Source organism: Lissotriton helveticus, chromosome 4_1 (genome assembly GCF_964261635.1).
Source record: "Lissotriton helveticus chromosome 4_1, aLisHel1.1, whole genome shotgun sequence".
NCBI classification, from domain to species: Eukaryota; Metazoa; Chordata; class Amphibia; order Caudata; family Salamandridae; genus Lissotriton; species Lissotriton helveticus.
This window is the reverse complement of record NC_136063.1, coordinates 1,684,659,166-1,684,681,970: the sequence shown is the minus strand read 5'-3', so window position 1 is coordinate 1,684,681,970 and position 22,805 is coordinate 1,684,659,166. Positions and strand designations below refer to the sequence as shown.

The 22,805-nt window shown below is 43.0% G+C and overlaps 1 protein-coding gene across 2 annotated transcripts in view; it reads right to left on the bottom strand.

The window, feature by feature from the left end:
* Positions 1-22,805, bottom strand: part of AIFM1 (apoptosis inducing factor mitochondria associated 1) — a 216,433-nt gene that overhangs the window by 5,726 nt on the left and 187,902 nt on the right. For both annotated transcript variants that reach the window (XM_078688364.1, XM_078688363.1), the window contains exon 17: positions 7,510-7,730. In XM_078688364.1, the coding sequence (XP_078544490.1) occupies positions 7,510-7,730 (221 nt within the window). The remainder of the gene's footprint in view (positions 1-7,509; positions 7,731-22,805) is intronic.

The following is a 22,805-nucleotide window of genomic DNA, read 5'->3' as shown; positions in this document are numbered from 1 at the left end:
AAGTCATATCATCATCAGGTGGGGAGGGCTTTGCAGGATAAAGGTCTGGATCAGTGTCTAATGGAGGGTCAATGGCGTAATCGTTCCATGGGTCTACAGGCAATTGAGGATATTCCTCCAATACAATCCCCTTCAGGCTGTGGAGATCCCAGAGGTGTAATATGTAAAGGATGTAAATGTGGAGAAGAGGGTAGAGGTAGGGGGGGATGACTGAGCAGGATAAGCAGGACTAGTAGCCATGTCTTCCTTTTTCTTCAAAGGAATCTTATAGTGAAAGTCTTTAAAAGGAAGCTTGTACACTAGATGGTAGGAGTATGCAAAGCATGTGTATCTACAGCACATATGCCTCGAACATACATTTTTCGTCCTACCTAATACAGCAAACTATAATGGAAGAGGCACTGGTACAGACTTTCATCGATAACAAAAGTCAACACTGAACAGGAATTAACTGCTATGAAAGTAGACTTAAAATGGTGCACCAAAACAGTCAAAGTCTATCAAGGACCAGAGCCCTATAGTGTCCCAATACAGGCTTAGAAAAGAGCAAGCACCTACTGGGCAAATACATTAATTTTTATTTTATGTATGAAACGCTGCACAAGTCAAATCCCTTTTTCATTTGTAATTTATATTAGGAACTCTTTCTCTGTGCCTAGCTCTCTGGGACCATCTGTACATTGTGTTAAAGTTTATTTAAATCCAGTTTGGAGACATCGCTGGCAATAGGAATTTTCCAGAACATACTTTTGATTATAATTTAATGTATTGCTTCATTCAATGATTGAGCATTTTTCTCTATATCCCAGTGTGCTCAGTAGCTAAGGCGCATTTTCGCTTACATGGTTACTGGGCTTTGTTTGTGCGAGTGAGGTAGCACATGCAAGAAGGGATGCTCTGGGAGTCTTTCGTCTTCCCTAACGTGCAACCATAGGTTAGCTGCTTTCCTGATCAAAATTATACCTCACTTGTGTAGGTGGCCCAAATGCCTGCGACAGGTAAGGGTAAAAAATGTGTAGAGATTGCCTTTTTGGACACACTTTGGTTTCCCCTCAATTTTTCATTTAAGTTTCTAGGCTGACTGTGCTTTGGGCATCCCCACAAGGGAGAGATCATTTTTATCGGGGAACGCTGGGTGGTAGGAAATTTGTGCCGCCCGGTAATCCTACAACTTTTCCATACAGAAGTGTGAAGAAAATGTTACCTTTTAGCTAATTTCAGGTTTGCACAGGTTTCTGGGTAAGAAAATGTTGTGGGATCCACGCAAACCACACCACCCTTGATTCCCATGGGTGTCTAGTTTCCAGAAATGTCTGAGTTTGGTAGATTTCCCCAGGCCGCCGTGCCAAAAAACGCAGGTGCTCCCTTGTAAAACCAGGTCTTTTTTTGTGACAGATCATTTTTCCACAATGCGTTTTGGGTCTTTCCCTGTCACAGGCACTTGGCCCACCCACACAAGTGAGGCAGCATTTTTATCGGGAGACCTGGGGGAACGCTGGGTGGTAAGAAATTTGAGGTTGCCTGCAGATTCCAGGACATTTCTTCACAGAAATGCAAGGAAAATTAGTTTTTCAGGCGAATTTTGAGCTTTGCAGGGGATTCTGCGTAGAAAAAGTTGGTAAGTCATCCAACCCTGGACTCCCCGGGTGTCTAGTTTTAAAAAAATTGCTAGTTTGGTAGGTTTCCCTTGGTGCCGGCTAAGCTGGGGCCCAAAAGCTACAGCTAGCAACCTTGCAAAAAAACATGAATTCTACTGGATGAAATCTGAGGTTTTCCAAGTCACGTTTTGAGGTGTTTCGCGTTGCAGGCGCAAGGCCCATTTTTGCAGGGAGACAATAAAACATTTGTTATTACCAACTGAATACCTCTTTGTTTGGGCCTTTCAAATGTAAGCAAGTGTGCAACAGAAGACATTTTACAAAATGCCCTCTGAAACATGCCTGTAAGGGTACCCATAAATTCAGAGAAGCACAAACAACCACTGCTTCTAAATCCAGTATCTGGTGTACATTTCAGAAATACAGAGCTTTCATACTCTTTTTCCATTCTTTATAATTTACTATAGGAATTGCTGTATAGTCGGTACATAACCATTGTACAGTGCACTGTAAACTCAGTTGTTGGCTCTGGGTACCTAGCATTCTAAGAGAAACCAACAAGCCCTATATATCCCACAACCAGAAGGGTCCGGCAGACGGAACGGCAGATTGCTTTAAAAAATCTGCCATAGTAAGAAGTTACAGATGAAAACGTAGACACAAATGGCTGTTTCTTTCAACTCAATTTCAATATTTTTTTTATTTCAACTGTTACTTTTCATAGGACAACCTTGAAGGATCTACACAAAAGACCCTTACAGAATTCCTAATTTTGTTTACTTTTCAGTAATGTTTAACTTTCAGGGATCGACAATGAGTTTCACACCCTTTTCCACCACTAACTGCAAGTAGGTTGAAAGCACAAAAAATAGGAAAAAGGGGCTATCTCCCAGTAAAATGCCAAAACGGAGTTAAAAAATGTGGTTTTCTGATTCAAATCTGCCTGTTCCTGAAAGCTAGGAAGATGTTGATTTTAGCACTGCAAACCCTTCATTGAGGCCATTTGCAGGAGAAAAAAAGCCTGATGCTTTCTTCTGCAGCATTTTATTTCTCAAAACATATTTTGCTATATTTAGGCAAATTTTTCAGTCTTCTCCACTGGAAACCACAAACCCTGGGTACCCTTAGACTCCCTAGAATGTTGGATACTGTAGTAAGCTGGCTCTGTATATGGTATAATACACAAACTACATAGAAGGGGGTCTAAGGGCTGGTTTATCGACTCATACTAGATACATGCCCCTAAATAACTGATTCTACACAAAAGAATATCTAGGAGTCTAAAAGTGAAAGTGAAATCTAATCACAAACAACTGTTGACGTGACAAATAAGAGAGGGGTGGCTGCTGTGTTAACCAATTGCACCACGTGATATAAGGACACCACATTCATGTGAAGCACATACTCAAGGTGAAAATTTTCCCATCAGTTGTCTAACTGTACCGCCACGTTTACATCATTTGGGTTCTCCTTGCCCAGGAGTCAATGCAATCACAGTCACACAAAACGAAAGAGTGGACTGTGAGGGTAAGAAGACCCACCGTTCTTGTCTAGTGAGCGAAAAACAGTGTGGTAGGACAACTGAAAAAGCAGTGCAAATAAGTGTGTTAGTGAGAATATAAAATTAGGTGAGACTGAGTAGAAGGAAGACTTTTAATGTTTTCTCTCCGCTCCCTAAATCTAAAAAAGTGTGAAAGCAGATTTAACAGAATATCTGCTCAGCGGGAGGCCTCCCCAGTCAAGCGCAGAGGAACGCCTGGAGACACCGACGGAGAGAGCGGTGCTCCTCATTTACCTGAGCTGCAGCCAGGTGAGGTGAGGCGCGATCCCCACACAAATTGGATTGTGGTGGAGCATCTGTACCTGACAATCAAGCGATATGATTCATTTTAATTTTTGTCACTTATTTTCAGCAGTAGCACGAACTAGGTCCTGATGAATGCATGGGCACTACCCTGTATGCAGAAACATGTTGACCACCCGCTGAGCAGATATTCTGTTAAATCTGCTTTCACACTTTTTTAGATTTAGGGAGCTGAGAGAAAACATTAAAAGTCTTCCTTCTACTCAGTCTCACCTAATTTTATATTCTCATTCAACATTGTGGGGACTGAAAGGTGTACTTCACCTCGCCTCCCTCCCCTTAGGGATTTGGCAGAGGTGGACACCCCATATTCTTCCTAGTTTTCCCACCCCAAGTGGGGGTGTAAACCAGGGGCTGCCATCTGCTGCTAGCAGCAGAGGCTAGGGGTCTTATTACAAAGGCGGCAGACCTTTGAAGCTTTCCTCTCAAGCACTGTGCCCACACTGGGGGGAGGAGGTGTGACACCCCCGCTCAGGATGTGCTTGGTTTCTGGTCCCAGAGAGCAGGGGCTCTAGGCCCAAGGGTCCAGAAACATGTCCGGAAATAGCATGCTGCCTAAAGCCAGTCTGTGACCACACCAGCATTGGTAGGTTTAAGGAGGCACCTCTCAGGTGCCCTCTGTGTACATTTCAATAAATCCCACACTGGCATCAGTGTGAGTTTATTGAGAGGAGCAGTTTGGTACCAAATACTACTGGATTCAGAGAAGCCACCATCGTGCTGTAGCACTTGAGGTGTCGAGTTTCCAGCCGATGTACTCTATTTGGCTTCCTGGGCACTTAAAATATCGAAGAATGGACTTAAATACTGTAGGGGCATATCTGCTGATGCAGATATAGCCACACCTTTGGTATATATAGTTCACCCAACTTAGGGCAGTAAGGCTTGCTAGACGGGTAACTTACCTATACCTTAGGCAGAGTTAGTTGGCATGGCATACAGGCAGCGTGACATGTCGACTGTCGTTTTTGTCTGCACCAGGCCATGCATGCTGTGGTGGAAGTCTGCATGGCCTAGGTGAGGGTCCTTAGGGGACCCTCTTCAGTCCCAATGCCCTAGGTACCCTGGTACCATTTACTAGGGACTTACAGGGGGCCTGAAGGGCCAATTGTGGAGCAGTTTTAGGGAAGAAGCACTGTCACAGGGGACTTGGTTGGCATGGACCCTGTGCACTACAATCAAAACCACCTTAAATACCAAGGAAAAAGTGGGGGGATAACATTTTTAAAAGAGGCACATTCTCAAAGAAACAATCACAAAATAGACCAGAAAGATAAAGAAATGTTTGACCTGTACACTTGACTGCAGCATAGAGAAAAAAATCACGTTTCCCAAACCAAGCATTTAGGATGAGAAGGCCTTCTGAGGGTAAATCTAGTGAGGATTGTGTGGTTCTTGTAAATATCACTTCATCTGCGGTTATTTAATTTCAAATTAAACCAGGAAATACCGGAATGAAAAAATGGTTGGTGTCTAACTTGTACATTATGTGATTGATCAAAGAGGACTAGCTTAAGTTGACCAAAGTGTTGCAGTACTCTAATTAGTTCTGTCACGGGCACCTTGTTGGTGTATTCATGAAGCCCTGAGCATGCGCAAAAGACTAGTGTGCAAATCATGAGCATGAGCAGTAACATAACAATCGCGCTATCATACTGAGCATGCACGAGAGACTAGTGTACAAACCACGAACATGAGCAGCAACAACACAAAGGGGTAGTCTTTCCACCCTGACTATTCCCGCAGGTGCTCATCATTACCTTGTTAACCATAGTATAAAAAGCCCACACGTCGACAGGCTCATTCTACCGGAGGACGACGGCAGGACAACAGGTACAAGGCAGGCCCCGACCAGAAAGACTGTGAGTATGACAAACCTGACAAGCCTCCAAACAACAAACTGGGTAAGCGCTTCTTTCCTTACAGGTCCCTAACCCCTGCAGCCTATCTCTTTTTCTCCCATAGGGTCATCCCCTTACCGCTTCCCTCCAGGAAGCCTTGGCTAATAACCCAAAGCGTAAGAACAATTTTCTTGCGCCCTGCCACACAGTCAACTCCTTACAGTGTGATTTTCGTGTTTTAGCCACACCACGCTCCTAATTAGTCGCGTATTTTCACTCTGATGGCACCACCAGTACCATCACATCTAGCCGACTATAGTCTTCTCACCTTGCACTATAGATCCGGCCACCCAAGCATTGTTGACCATATGTCTAAATGGACTACTGACTCTCTCTATAAATGTTTTGTCCTTGTCCTTAATGTTTGTCTGTACAGGTATGCATGAGAAGGGAATCCCCCTCTCACATATAGAAAAACGCCTTGGTGAGTGTATCACATAGTCTGTCCCACAACACTAAGTCTGTTTTATTTCACCACACCTTTTAAAAAACGGTCCTGAGGAAAGCCAGAACACTCTAAGGCACTGGCTGAAACATGTCGACCATCTGAAGGACGCAGGGGGCAGTAACTCGCCACCCTTACGCGTCCTGTAGCCTTACTTTTAACCGCTGGTGACGGCCCAGTTATTAAAATTTAATTTACCCTCGGGTACTGGGACCACCACCAAGCCGTTTTAAATCAACAACTCACTCAACCTCACTCACTGCACTCTCAGCAATATACCAGCTCCGCTGTAATCAGGCATCGTAGCACACCCGGGACATACTAGGTGTCACTGGGTGGGCCCGATGATGAAGCATGCCACCAACTAGGTTGGTGGGTGAGGGCTTCATGAATACACCAACAAGGTGCCCATGACAGAACTAATTAGAGTACTGCAACACTTTGGTCAACTTAAGCTAGTCCTCTTTGATTAATCACATATAAACCCTCGGGGACTCGGACTAGCTATCTAGTCCTCTCTCTCCCTCTTGTTACACGCATGGCTTGTACATTAATCAGGCCAATCTCTGGTGGTCAGCTTCTATCATGTTCAGCAACGACAACCTCTGCTTGCTTTAATCTTACTTTTAGATTAGTCTGCATAGCTTTAAAAAGGATATCTGTAATTCCTATCCAAACTGAGGGAGCTGTTTTTATTATAAAAATGCATTGAACAGCCAAAGGTAGAATGCATATGCTCACTGTTTTTAGCTACAATGATTTCTATCAAATGCTCCGATTTTTTTTTTGTGCCAGATGTAGTATGCCCATTCCATTTTGCAGTTCACAAATTGCGATTTTCTGCGACTGGCAAAACGGAATGTACTAATGTGTTTTAGACTCATTTAGCGGTTCCCAATGGGGGTCGCAAATGACCTGCCTCATCAATATTCATGAGGCAGGTAATGGGCACAAGCACAGGGATGGTGGACTGCTGGGGACAGGGGGCCACCAAGTCTGTGATTGCTTTTTAAATAAAGCAAATGTTTTTTTTCCAAATGAAGCCCGTTTTCCTTAAAGGAAACCGGGATGCATTTAAAAGAAAAAAATGTGACCACTGCCTGCTCTCAAATATTTTCGCATACATTCACAAAGGGGAAGGGGGTCCCCTGGAGACTCCTTGCCGTTTGCGACTGGCTTACCACTTACATGAAGTAGTTGGTAACTGATTGTTTTGCAACCGCATTAGCAGTAGCAAAACAATTGTGCATACCAGTGCTGCTTGATATTAGGTAGGGACGCCCTTGGCAGGCCTCTTCCTAATAGTGAGTCGCAAACCTATTTTGCTAGCCAGTAATATGTTACCGACTCGCAAAATAGGGTTTGTGCATACTACAACCATTTTCCAGTTGCGACCGCTAAAAACAGTCGTATATCTGGCCCCTAGTGCCTGAAAATATGGCAACCCCATGGAAGTGGGCTATAGAAATCCAAACCATCTAGGAGATGTTTCACAATATACTCCTCAATGTGATGAACATGTTATCAGAGTAAGAACCCTTAACCGATAGCTAATATCCAATGAGGATTAAAAATTCAGAAATGAAATCTCAGTTACCTGAATTTAATTTGGTTTCAAATCTATAACTGTATCACTTTCTTCATCAATGAGCCCCATACACACACACCAATTAAACTTTATGAAGAAAAAGGCTCACTCACTTTCCTAGCGATTGGCATCCTGTTGAAAATATTCCAAAGCACGATTCCCACCACTACTTTGTCTCGTAGGTAGAAAACAACACCCTTCCCATAGTCTTCGCCTTGCTGTGGCACCTTTGCGGATGTGGCAGCAGCTGAAGCTTCTGTTGCAGAAGCACTAAAGGGCACATTAACCTCTGAGGCTTCTGCTTCAGTCTCACTTTCGGATCGAATACCTGTGCCTACAAAGGGAAAAGGCGCAACAGGTTAGGGAGCTCAGTACCAAACAACATGTGATGCTACAATACAACCACAGACAAAAAAGGTATTTTCCGTAATATGACCAGCTGCAACAAAAGGAGATGGTGGCACAGTAGGAGCAGAAGTGCCACTAAGGAATATCTGTAAATAAAGTTAAACCGTACTAATTACTTTTAATGTTTAATGCTGAATTGGCAGATGGAATTGTATTTTCTGTAATAACTGGTACGGTTTTCAGTTTTGTTTTTAAAGGTATGCAAGTACATATAACATTGGACTATTCTTTTTTATCTTGTTTGTTTGACATGTCTACATGAGCTCCTCAACCTATATATTGTATTACTATCTACTATGTGAGATTTCCCACGTTCCATACAGGGACCCAGCCTGAGCAAAGCAAAAAGCAAACCTGTCTCATTAGCCTGTTGTGGGGAGCAACAGGGCCCACTCTGTTACCATTTTAGCTTGAGGTTGTTTTCTAATGGTGACTTTTTACATGCTTTGTATTTTCACGATAATGTACTGAGAAATTATTATACATGCAGTTAATTTCTTAGCAAGCATTATCATATTATTCGTACAGTCGGGTCAAGGCTAGGCAAATAGAATGCGATGGCATTGTATTTGGTTCTCCGGTTGGAGATTGTTGTTTGGCTCCAAACTAACCATCGCATCAGCTCTGCACCTTTGACAGTGCAATTGGAGCAGTGCTTTTATTATATAAACAGCCTCTGCACTACATTTGTCAGAGAGGCACTTCTGCTAGGATTGTCCTGGAACGTGACGCACTGAGGCAGCGATGCAGTCCTTCTGTATCGGACCTCTATCCCGCAAAGGACGATAACATGTTCTACACAGGCCAGCATCCTGATACATTACTCCGGTATGGGGCTTTAGGTTATCCCATTGGATCTGGCAGGGGGTACTTCCACTAAACTCTCGATACAATAGGTAGTGTCATGTAGGAATATAATGATATAATCGCATAGTAATGTTATCATGGTTAAACTAGTTATCTTTTTCACCATTCTTGTAATGCTGGTTACAATGATAAGTTTCTTCTGCCTAATCATTGTAGCAAACTATTTCTATACAAGAACACAATTGTTCCAATAAATGTTTGAACAACCAATTAGTATATTTCTTGCAATTACCTTGGGCATGCAAAAGTAAACAACAAAAGGGTGAGATCTGTTTGCACATTTTTCTTGAGAAGGTTATGGGTTCAGATAGGGCATTATGACGTAGCAGCATTAAGAGCAACTGGAGCCCTTAGTGCCAGTCCTTAAATTGATTCTTTAGGCAGTAGACTCCTGGAGTCTCATTAATTGGACCCCTTGGTAAGCCAACAATTCATCCATGGGATATTACTGTAGTTCTTAAGGCTCTATAATGACATCTCTTTGAACCTCTTGCTAATATATATCAATCATTTGTAGCTGACGTTTTTTGAGTTGCCTTAACATCAGCTCATAGGTTGGATGAATTAGGTTCACTCCTAAAATAACTCGTTCCGAAGAAGAATCGTTCAGTACATGGGATATCTTAAGGTCAATGAAAATGTATTTGGCAGGGACTCAGAACTATAGACAATGTGAATATTTGTTTATTAATTTTGGCATTTTTCAACATGGGCCAAAAACGTCCACTGCAACTTTTAGCAGATCGAAAACAAATCTGAAGTCTATGACGGATACTACATAAAATAAGGTTTTATCATAGGTGATACATGGTAGATCTGCCCATGGCACCGAAGCATGTGGAGTATCAATTGCATATATGTGTAAAGCGGCCACATGTGCTTTTTCATCTGCTTTTGTCTCCCATACCAGTTTGGATGTTGGGCACTGTGAATCAATGGAGTTTGATTCCACAGTATTATCATCTGGTATGCCCTAGAGGATTGATTACACCTTGTTTTTTTACAAAATGTAATTAAATTTACTCTCCTAATCAATGTAGGAGTCAAGTCATTATGGGAAACACATTGCTTTACATTGCTCTGGTATAGCGTAACAAAGTAAATAGTGGAACAAGAAAAGGGTTGAGGAAGTAATAGATTGGTTACATCTCTGTAATTCTCAATAGTCCAAATACCCTTTTCTCGTACCAATACTTATAATGCTCCCTCCCTATCTCAAGTACAAACGTTATTCCTTTTTAAGATTTGGAATGAATGGAAATATTGAGGGACTCTTCCCTGTTTATTGCTTAACCAACAGGAGGGGCAATAGTGGGTGATGGGTGCTAGAGATTGCTTTTTGATTGGCTCAAGTTGGGTCACATGGTGTCCAAGTGGGAAGACGGGACACCTGTTATAGTATGTATTGCTACTAGAAATGGGTATTTCAGAGTAATGACTATTACCGCTAAGTAACTAATTTATTATATTGTAGTAATGATTTTAAGTAATGTTTATTACATTTAAATCTACCTAGAAGCAAAGCAAGATGCTGAAATGGTGAAATTCTAACTGGCAAAAGAGTAAAAGCAGAACTACATTTGTTAAAGTAATTCTTTCAAATTCAGAGGAAACCAACACGGACCTGCATGACAGGCATGTACTGCAGTAATGCAGTATGGGGAACACACAGTTTCTTAATGCAGCATCCTCAAATTTGTACCACAGGCTCGAAATCCACTAATACAAATGCTTTAACAAATTGGGGAACCACCAATCATCTAGTAGCATGTAATCCATGAAGAAGCCCTTTAAGATCGAGAACAATGCAATGTTTGCCAATACTTTTTGCTTGTTATGATTTAGCACAGGGAAACTGCAGCAACCAAAGAGAAAACTTAATTTGACATTTTATAATTTTTACATTAGACCACAGTAGAACACATTAATTATGTAATAGTTTTTCTGATGTATGGTCTAGCATTCCTGGGATTACTCATTCAGTAGTATCTTGAAGGCATTATACATCACAATCGGACAATTTTGCATGAAATACATCAAATGGGCTCTAGACAGAGCCACAGCAGCCCCAACCACATATCCACAGACGTCACTCTCAAAAGAGACATCAGAGCTAATGTTATATTCCATATAGGTACCCTATATAGGCGCAGGTAACAATGCAACCTTTCACCTATATCCTTCCCTACATTACATACATAACGGTTCATAGGGACCGACCTTTTACCTAGATAGGACACTGCATTCAGAATGCGGGTTTTTCCCTAGTTCGAAACCCATACACTATGCATGAGGCTTCTTGGAAGCACAGCAGGACTGACAGCAGGACGAACATCTCCTGTATAATATTTCGGTATAAAGTTCAGGCCCGACGTCATCCTTTGGGCCGACACAGTAACACAGCAAGGTAGGACCCCTGGGGAGACCTGTGGGTATATATACATCATATCTTGCTTAGAACGACAGAGGAATCTGACTTCTCGGCTGACACACCGACCAGAGATGCTGAGATTTCTGCATACAGACACTCCAGCTCGCAGTGGTCTAGAATCCCTCACGGGGGACCAACTCGGGACCAGGATGGGGTCCCATATTTTCTAATTTCTCAGGTAATGGGGTTGACAAGACCTTAGAGGATTCTTGGCATAACACCTACACAGATGCTAGGTACATTTAGGTACATCTAGTTAGGGAGGCATCGTAGGAGTATGCACTTTATTATCATGTGTCTCATATACTTGTATATATTCACGATCACAGCAAAATTGTAGAACTGTACCATCCCTTTACTTTTGTAGTACTGCTAATCATCGATCTCTGCTACTGTCTAATGGTTGTTACAGCACATCTATTTTACACGAGAATAACAACTGTTCAATAAATCCTTATTGAAAGGCCCAAACTGTTCATTCTGTGCATCTCTAAGAAGCGTGGCTCAATGGTTAGAGCGGCAGACCCTGATGCAGAGGTCTGGCCCGGGACCAGGGTACAATTCCCGCCTCGGCGGCTCTTGATCTCAATCTCCCCGGGCCTGATAATTCTCGCCTCGGTGCCTAGTCTAATCATGGGTCCCACTCTGTGACTCTGGGCAATAGCTTGCTTAATCTCCACAACGGCCCCAGCAGCGCTTGGATGCCTGGCTTCACCTTGGGGGTGCCCAGGAGTAGACATCTCACAGGAAAGCCAGGAAGGGTTCCACAGCGGTATGAATACAGCGCTACGAGACCTCTGGGTAGAAGTGCGCTATATAAATACAAACACATTTATATTTACAAACTAAGTAAGCACGAGTGACTGAGCGAAAAGTAGTATATTGTTTCCACGATCCTGGGGGATCATGTTTTGAGGGTGCCAGAAAGTATTCTCTCCTTGATAAGAGGAGATTCTAAAGGCACTGTGAGCTAGCCAATGCAAACAGGTTAACCTATCAGGTGGGGGTGCTCGGAACCAGTCTGCCACCAAACCCAGAGTTTATGTCATCCGAACACACAGATCCTCTATAGGAACTACACAACACTACGTAAAGGCACCTCCTGTGACTCTGAGGTCAGCTTTGCCCAATGTCCCTTCTCCATAAAGTTTAGTCCAAAAAAAAGGTCCCTGGGAATGCACAACTATAAAACATGTTACCAAAGGAATTAAACATTCACTGAGCAAGAGAGGTCGATGGAATTTGCAAGAAGATAGGCTATGCATTAGAAAAAGTAATACAACGGCAAATAACTTGTTCTTTTAGAATATCCTTCAAAGCATCACTCACCCAGAAAGGCTCCAAAAGAAATGCCCAAACAGGATGGTAATCGGAGGAGCACAGAAAGATCAAATTCTTAAATCAGGAAATTTTCCAATAGCCATGGCACTCTGAATCAAAGTAAAGTCGAAAAAGAAGAACAGCTTGCTACTCAACAAATGTCTGCTGGAATTAGGTGAGGATGCAATTATACCAGTTCTCACACAGTGAGCACTGTTCAATTGTGGATTAATGTGCACAGCTCATAGCATGCTTCAATGCATGACACAGACATATGACACTTCAACAGATGCAAGACAAACATCGCCAACTGGCTGAAGAACTGCCTGCAGCTGAACACAGACAACACAGAAGTAATGATTTTTGGCAAAAGCAGCAACATATGGAACGACTCCTGGTGGCCATCAGACCTAGGACCCACTCCTTCCAACCACACCAGAAACCTCCTAATCATCAATGACAACAAGCTAACCATGAAATCACAGTTCGAAGCCTTCTCCTCTGCCTGCTTCCTCACTCTGCGCATGCTATGTAAGATCTTCAAAGGGTTACCCCTACACTTGAGGCGTACAGTGACACAAGCAGTCATAACCAGCCGACTACGGCAATGCCCTCTACGTAGGAATCGCTGCACACCTTCTAAAGAGACTTCTGACCATTCAGAATGCTGCAGCCAGACTCCTCCTCGGTCGTCCCTGACAAACCCACGTCACACCCCACCTCAGGAAACTCCACTGGATCTTTGTACAGAAGAGATGCCATTTCAAGCCGATAACCCACACACACAGCTATACACAAGGAAGGACCTGCCTACATTAACCGCCTGAACTTCCACCAACCATCGAGAAGACTACGCTTTGCCTCCCTTTCACTTGCCCATAGTCCGAACATCTGTCAAAGCAGCTCCTTCTCCCACATTGCAGCAAAGACCTGGAACATCCTCCTCACTCACCTCTGGACCATCACCTCACTTCCAGAATTTCGAATATCCCTCAAGACCTGGCTGTTCGAATAAGCCTCTGGGGCCTGTAAGCGCCTGGATACCCTATTGGGTGATTAGCTGCACTTTATAAATCCTGATTGACTGAATGCATAAAACGCCCCTTCAGGAGATTGCCCATTTTGAACTTTCAAACACCAGAGAATCCAAAATTGATGTCCAACACTTCATGAGATTCAGTGAGAGGCGCAAGGAAAGAACAGAGAGAAAAACGACGTTGTATAACAATTGAAAAAAGCTTCTGCTCCCTCAACAGCAAAGATGGCCAATTAATGGAGGCTTTCGCGAGGCTGATGGCGGATTTCAAACCGACGTAATAACATAAAATGATTTTAAGAACTAGTATTTTTGTCGTTTTAACTGCTATATCACCTACTCCTACAATTTATAGATTATGTATATGAACTTGATGCTTTAATTTTTTTCTTTTCTGTAATCCTATACTGAATGGTTTTAATTAGCTGTAAATAATTTATATCATATCAGACAAGTTGTGGTCTTCAGTCAGACCATTCAACTAGTGGAGAATCTGAGAAAGTGGCTGAGGGAAAGGTGGTAAAAGAGCTAAAACCTCCCTTGATGTTACTTCCACAATAAATATAAGTAGATTCTGATTGCCACTAAAATTAAATTCCTAACAACCCAAAGACTGGCTTTGTAATTCTGAATTTAGCCTTATGTGTATTCTTCAATGGACAAAGTTAAACCTTCAACAGGCTAAGACTCTTCTGGGCAGGTCCAGTGGTTCCACATAGGTGATTATGATAGAGAACAACCCCCTGACCTCACTTAAAACACCATGATGACCACTGGAGGTTTGGATAGGCCATAAAAACATTTTAGTCAAATGACTGAAATGATCTGACATTGCTCTTAATTTTAACCCAATACTGCCACAGTTTCATTTTGATGCCAACCATCACATTCTAGAAATACAGCAAACAGTACAAAACTGTCCTTTCCAACAGCAGCTTCCTAAATAAATATATAGAAAGGTAGGCATGCACCTTTTGATTATGCAGCAGATAGATCTATTTAGCAGAGAGTGTAAATCTGCCTTTTGTCTCCCAACCACCGATGTGGACCATATCTGCTACTAGGGTTTACAGTCACTGTGTAGTTCTATTAGGACGTCATCTCTTCCCACAGGTTGAGCTACTTCATATTTGCAATGGTTTAGAGGGTGTAGTACCTTCTCTGTGTGAGTGGCAGAGCTGCCTCACAAGTGTGAGCGAGTTAATATTCATACAGTTATTTTTTACAATGTTTAGGGAAGTTCACTGGTAGCAGTAGTGACTTTACGGACAACATGTATTGTTGAACCCCATAAAACAGTTTGCAGTTGAAGATGCAGAAAAACCTAATACAAAGTAAACCTATTTAAACATTCTCTTCAGAATAAAGTTTTGTCACACCAATGGTTTCTTGGTAGGAGGGATCTAGTGTTCATGCGCCTTGATATGAAGGGACTAGCAGTGACACGCAAGTTGGCTGTGTCACAGACGCATGCAACTAGTTCACAAAAAGCAAGACCATGCTCCAACCCCATTTACAATGTTTTCAGTTTCACTCCTGAGACTGACCCACTTGCCCTGTTTTGGGCTTATCAGAGTCTTGTAGATGACATGCACTAAGAGAAATGCCACTCACTGGACAGCTATCTTCACATAATGCCAAAGGTAAGATCAGTCAAACCTATTCTACTTAACCAACAAAAACAGCAACATATCCTTGGGTGCTGAACATTTTTGAGGGATGTCTTTGGCTGAGAGTCACATTTAAAGGAACACTGCTATTAGAAGATAGTACTTTGAGCTTTTGTTTGTTACTACATAAGTAAAAAGAGTTTGAATTCATTCCATGTTAGCATGGTGCTCATGTGCCATACCCTGATTTTCGAGTGACTAGTCTTAAGAAAGGGATTTGGTTTATGATCATGTGAAATTCTTGTTTTGTACAGCACGTTGCAGTGGGATGTTTTCCCCATAAGACAGCTTTTTCGGTAGAGACAGGGTTGTTGACAAAAGACAGGAAGGATAAGCAAAGAGCAAAAGAAGGAATAATGTTTATGCTGGCTTGTGAACAAGTGTTAGCTCATTTTGTATGAACGCAATCATGACTCTGGACCAGCACATAAGTGGTTTGTCGTTCGGATAGCAGTTCTCTATATAAAACCATAATACCCAAGTAGGTTTTTTACCTCTATGCTATGCTTAGTGGGGTACTCATGCCTGTTCACTGTGAACCCCTTGAACTACATGTTGTTGTATCAGAGGGTTACGGTAATCTTATATACCCTTTCATAAAATTTCCACTTTTTTAGTTGAGTAAATACTCTCCCACGTTTGGGCCAATGTATTTTCAGAAATCCTATCTGCTTGTTATCCCTGAGATTTCAGCCTTAGCCCATGTCATCATTTATGTAAAAAAATAAAAATGAAATAAAAGCAGATGCTGGGTGCCCATGGGAGGGAAGGAGATGGAACTTATAGTTCATAGTTATTAATCGTTAAAGGAGATACAGTCGCAAACAATGTGGCAAACGTCTGCATCTGCAGTCCGGCATTTAGGACCGTTGCTCTGAGTAGTACAGCGCATCTAATTTATTTGTCTCCTGGAGGGATATTTCATGTGTTGGTAAAAGCACTGAATCCCACTTCTATCTCAATGGGATGCTTGCTTTAGATTGTTAAAGGCACATTATGTTATGTTATGTTATTAAACATTTATATCGCTCACAGATACTCAAGAGTGTCCCGGCGCGGAGGTGAACCATAACAACGAGCAGCATATTTAGATGGATTGGTTAAAAAGGAAGGTCCTCAGCTGTTTCTTAAATAGCATATGATGGCTGCTTCTACCTTGAGGCTCACCTTTTCAAGGGACCACTCCATCAATGCCACAACCTTGACAGTAATTGCATGAAGTTTAAAATATAGTTTACATCGACACAGCAAACTACCTCAAGTCTACTTCCATATAGTCTTCTTAAATTTAAGAACAATAAATGTAAGTTATATTTTTGATTAACCTTAACCATATCCCACTTGTTGCCCAGATCCAGAATCCAATTAAATTAAAACTAATCATAAAATAATCTTTATGGCAACCCTATCTTTTAATTGATTTGAATGGAAGGAAATATAGTTAATCTCAAACTAGTAGTAACACTAACCCTCTTTGTGCTTTAGCTGAACTCTAACCACTAAATAATTGTAATAAAAACTGCTCTGACCTTACATTAACTACTTTGCCCTACCCTCAAATTAATTTAAATTAAAAAAAAAGACAAAAATGTAACTCAAGCCTTTATGTTTTTTAAATTCAATGAAAATAAATTAAACTTATGCCTTTTATATAGTGGCAACCTTGGTAGTAAAATTTCCATTTAGAGGCCTCTGTGTAGGAACCTAACTGTAGTAGCAATGATGTTATTCAATTATATGCAGTGGAGTTACCATGAAAACGTCCAATGAAAAAGTTACTTTCTTTGGTGGATACATAATCTTCCCGTAGATTCCTCCCCTTAGAATACCCTTAAAGGCGTCAGGCTTGTTACGAAAGATTTCCTTCGGATAGGTCTCTCTGGCACTGCCAAGTGATGCCATGCAGCTTCAGCCTCTACGTCACCCACCAGACGCATCTTAGTATATTAGAACATAAGCCAGGAACTGGCATCAGTTCCTGTAATTTGTTTTCAGTTTAGCACTGACGCGTACAGAGAGGAACCGAGAGAGTATCAACAGCAGCAACAATAACAGCACATAATGTTGGCATAGCCTGTGTTTTCACAGCACTAACCATCTGGGGAAAAGGAAAGTCGATGAGAAATCTGCAGGAAAAAAAAATAGAAGTGACCAGAAAAATTGTTACTGGAGGGAAGTACCATTTTCTTTCAATAGATGCATCTTGTAGGATATTCCTCACCTTGAGAATGAGTCCAAAAGAAATACCTCTCTGGGAGGCGGGACAAAATTATGCCAATTAACCAACAAAGAGATTAAACTAAACCCTGGAAAAGTATTGATCATTTCATCCCTCAAGTGTGAGACAGTAATGATGGGCAAATGTATGCATGACAACTTTAAGGCTGCCTATGGAAAGGGCTGTGGAATCAGTCAAAGCCTTAGTGGCGTGTTTATGAAGCCCGCAGGAGGATCGTTCTCGGCTAAGAAGTAGCAGATCTTGCAACAGAGTATAACCCCAGAAGAAATGGTGCAAATGGTCAACACCATGCCTATTTATGCTCTTGCTAAGTCCACAAAGTGCTGATCATCCGCTATGTCTGTTGAAGTGCTATGAAAAAAGGACACAGCTCATCTGGGATCCAGTCTATGTATCCAATTCACCTCTTTGGCGGGATGGGAGGGAATTGAACTGCTGCATGCTGCTCAGCCAACCACCTTGAGGAGGAAGGCTGAGCAGGTACAAAAAACCGACTTGTATAACACCGTGAAAGGTGGACAGAGAGGGCTTAAAGTTCTTGGACCATAAGGGTTGAAGATATTGCCACAAACAATACTGTCTTTAGAGTTAGAAGTCAAACATGATAACTGTGCATGTGCTTAAATGGAAACGCTATCAAGAAAGCCAACACATGATGCAAAACTCAGAGATCCAGAAATGCATGCCCACAATCTGGTGAAGACTGCCTCCATCACTTCGAGTTTTGGCTCCCACTTGTGGTCCTCCAACAAGAGGCAGCTGACTGGACATTATTCGCTCTCACATTGAGGGAACCTGCAAGATGAGCCATTACTGGGGAAAAATACGGTCACGGTTCCCACTGCCACAGTCTAATTTCTACCAACAAATGGTCCATGACCCCACACCTCCTTGCCTGTTGATATAACGGATGGCAGTGATGTTATCAGAGAGAATCTGACTGGCTCTCCCTACTTGAAAGGGAGAACTTACTTCATGGCAAGGCAGAGCACCCACCAGCTCCGGTACAAATATATTCAAACTCTGCTCTGATGTGGAATAATGTCCTTGTGCGGTCATGTCGTTAAGATGGGCACCCCAGCACAGCAGGGAGGCGCCATGGAACATCGCAGCCTGCATCAGCAGAGAGCTGAAATGACTCGCCAGGAGGTTAGAGGAGGTCTGGGTAAACCGATGGGAGGATCTACATCAGAGCTGCGCACCTCCCTTGATGATAAAGCCACTGCCATCACAGGAACCACTACAGGGCCCTATTCCAACATCTGACAGGCAATATCAACAGGATGCATAAGCCCATGCAGACGCAAGACCTTCAGAACCAGGAGTTGTGTTGGAGCTGGAAATCAAGAACTCATCTGCCAAGTACTTGTGATCCTCCAAGAGATAAATTGTTCATGTGGGTCGTGTCCAGCCATGCTCCTAGGAATGCTACCCTCTGCACTAGAGTAAAATGAGCCTTTTGGACACTGACAGTGAAGACCAAGTTGTGAAGGAAAGCCATGGCGTGCTGAAGCCGAATCTGAAGTCTGAACTAGCGTATAGAAATGCACTTTCACTAGCCAGTCATCCAAATATGGAAATATCTGAACTCATGACTGCCACAAACTGTTAGCACCTTCACAAAAACATGGTGAGGTTCTTAGGACAATTGGCAGGACTGATCGGACAGTGCTAGGATCTTATGACGAAGCTCAGGTAATGTCTGTGGGTGAGTAGAATTAGAAGATGAAAATAGGCATCCTGGAGATCAAAGGACACCAACCAATCACCCATATTAATGTGCAAGCAACTCTTGCTCAGGGATGGCATTGTAAACCTGTTCAGCCTAATTAACATGTTCATAACATAGAGATACATGAGAAGATCCAATCATCTATTCTCCTTAGGAGTAAAGGGTGTAGAACCTCATCCCTCTTTCTTCCAGGTGCACCACCTCTATGGCACCTTTGGGAGAGGAGGAAATAAAAGTTAAGTCAGCAAAACTGGAAGATGATAGCTGAGAGTGTATCCACAGCTGTTGGTGTCCCAAAATACACCTCTGCCCGAAAAAGAGGGGTATATTACTGCGGTCTCTGCAATGGTTGAGAGGATTCTTTCTGCTGGCTAAGCACTGCCCTGGTATAGTCTTTAATGTTTCTGTTCTGTTGATGGAATGGTATCACTGCTGAGTGAACTGTTGTGTTACTGTGCTTGAATAAGGAGTGTGCCTTCTATCCAAACAGCTACTGTCTCTTGAAACGAAAGCTCAATAAGGCTGCCTGGACATCTCTTTAGATGCCAGAGGAATGCATCCAAGAGTGATGGCACAACTCAATGCCCATGTGCATGGGTTGATCCAAAATGTTTGCAGATGATAGACTGCACTTTAAAATCTGCTTGGAAGGTTCTAAGCTGTCATTGACCCAATCAATCGATAAATGGCTTTTTCAAGTGGTCCAGTATGTTGATTGCAGTGAGCTTTACCAATCCTCACAGGATGTGGGAATATTGGTCCAGGAGTCACATGGCGCTTGCAATACAGAGTGCAAAACTCCCAGGAACAAAACTAAAGGTTATAGTCCATAGGGTCAAGTTATTTGAATCCTCACCAATAGGTGCAATGGGAAAGGCAGTTTAGCTTTGAGGAAGACGTTTAAATATCAGACTTTCCAGTGAAGGGTGAGATGACAAAATGTGGGTCGCCCAGCTGGAAGCCATCTGGATATCTGTCCATGGACTGCTGGGTCATAAAAGAGTGTCTCCAATGCATCCTTGAAAAGATCCAAAACAGCCTGATTAAATGGAAGCAACAGCTCTGCCACCTAGGAGAAGGGTTGTAATGTCTTTGTCAAATTGTTAGACTTCACCACAGAGGGAAAGGTAAATTCCAAGGCTCTAGTTCTTTTTCATACTACAGTGGTGCTTCCTCTGAAAGAGGGCCAAAGGTGCAAAGCATTTTCCCTTTAAGTGAAGTGGCCATCCCACTCACATCCTGCAAGTCAGGATAGAAGCCACAATCACCGTTATATTGGGGAAGGTTATCAGATTTAGATTCATCATTACCTGGTCATTCACAATCTTTTTTTTTTTTGTAAAACTTTTTTTATTGATAGACATCAGCATTACAATTACATTTCAGATGAAGTAGTACATCAGGCTTCATGGGAACAGTAGGTAATACACATTATACAGAATATACTTTGGTAGGTCTATGGAGAAGGGGGATCTTCGTTACTGAAGACAAGGGGAGGTTGACAAATATTTCCTCGGTAGGAATTCCACAGACCCCAAACACGGGTCCATTTCTTGCGACATTCACGGGCCACATAAACCAATTTTCCCAAAACATTGCCCAATACAAGAGTTTTTCCCAATCGTCCACCGTGGGAGGAAGCGGCGCTCCCCATCGCTGGGCAATGTTTCTCTTGGGAAGCATTAGTCCCAAAGTGACCCACTGCGTCAAGCAGACATTCAAATCGGTTGTCTCCCAGATATTTAATAAACACCTGTGGGCTTCCACACAGAGATTTGCGGATAAAACAGTATTAATAATATCATGAATGTTACGCCAATATGGTTGGATCCATGTGCATTCCCAAACTATATGGATAAAAGTATCCACCTGGCCACATCCTCATCTACAATCCCCCCTGTCAGCCATCCTCATCCGCACCAATTGAGGCCCGTCACATATACCCTGTGTAGGAATTTTAGTTGGACAAGTCGGAGACGAGCTGGTATTGCCACTACTTTGGGCGAAGAGACAGCCTCTTGCTACTCCTCATCATCCATCTCAATGCCGTCTCTGGACCGCTTCTCACGAAGGGTCCGGAGAGGATCGGAGAAGTTGTTAACCAATTTTTTGTATATCAATGAAATGGTGCTGTCGGGGATTATGGCCATCCAACACTCTATCCTCCAGCAGGGAGGAGTCCGGTGGCGTGGTCCCGGGTTGTAGATGAGTGCGTAGTGCATGTCTGACCTGAGTATAGCGGAAGAGTTCAGAGTCTCTTGCTCCTCGTCAGACTGGCGCTGCAATGTCTGACGGGCGCCTAAGAGGCGCTCTTTGTCGGAGTTCTTTTGTTCCAGCCAATGGTTGTGTGCGTGTGAGGGGTAGGATGGGGGTGTAGTCATGTGGGGATAGTGATTAAAAAAGGTGAATCAATTCACAAGGACATTTATTCGCCTCGCAGTCTGTTCCCGTGGGGCACGGCACTCTCGCAGTAGCGCGGACCAGCTGTTCCGCGCTACTGCGAGAGCGCCGTGCGTGTGGGTAGGTTTGCAAGCAGTGGGCTGCACGCATTATAGGTTACTACATCAAACTGTGCTGCCGCACGGGAACAGACTGCGAGGCCCCTTAGGGACTCCTTTAGGGTCCCCCCTTTTCGCAGAACCACTAGGCCTGCACCCTTACAGACCCAGAGAGGTTGTATTGACTCCCTTTTGTTTGTACTTTTACGTTTACTTTTGTTTTCACTGTGTAGTACTGTTCACTAGAGGTCCTGAGGAATTGCGAATCAAGCAAGAAACAGGTCGACCTGATCAGAGGGTTGAGGTAGTTCCACTGTGCCCCTTACAGCATCTACCTCCCTTCCCACCTTTTAACCAAGGCAATCAGTCACGTGAATAAATGTCCTTGTGAATTGATTCACCTTTTTTAATCACTATCCCCACATGACTACACCCCCATCCTACCCCTCACACGCACACAACCATTGGCTGGAACAAAAGAACTCCGACAAAGAGCGCCTCTTAGGCGCCCGTCAGACATTGCAGCGCCAGTCTGACGAGGAGCAAGAGGCCAATGATGAAGCATGACATCTAGCTCGCTGGGTGTGCGAGGCCTCTCAGTTCCAACAAGGGAGCTCTCTGCTCCCTGCCTTAACTCTCTTAATACTCTTCTCCACACACACTCCCTCCTATGTTCTCGGGGAACTTTGTACCTTCTGTACTACAAGTTTGATTGGACATGTATACTGGACCCCGTTAAATATTGTCCAGAACTGGTTCCCTCTATTTGTACTAAAGAGTTCAGAGTCTGCCAATTTGAATTGTCGCTGCAATACGGCAAATGCCTGAATGTGATTTTTCCCACAGGTCACCTGTACGAGAAATGCCTATAAGATGCCATTTGTCGAACCCTTTACTCCTCCACAAATCACCCAGCTGTTCAGAGTCCCATAATGGTGTTGCAAGTGTAAGCCTCCGCCACCAACCAAGGCATTTAATGGCAGTGTGCCAGACATGTACAGCATGTTTGGTGGGGCCTGTAAATGTATAGAGTCAGGGCTTAGAGTAGAGGGCTTTGTTGAAGTTCCCCCCCAGAAAGGAGCCATCTATCCAAACTGTAACCAGGGTCTTCTGGTGGAGCGTAGGTGCAGTGATTGATGGAGGACAGGTAGCCCAGTAGTACAGTTTGATATCAGAAAGGCTGATGCCTCCGTCAAACCAGTTCCAGG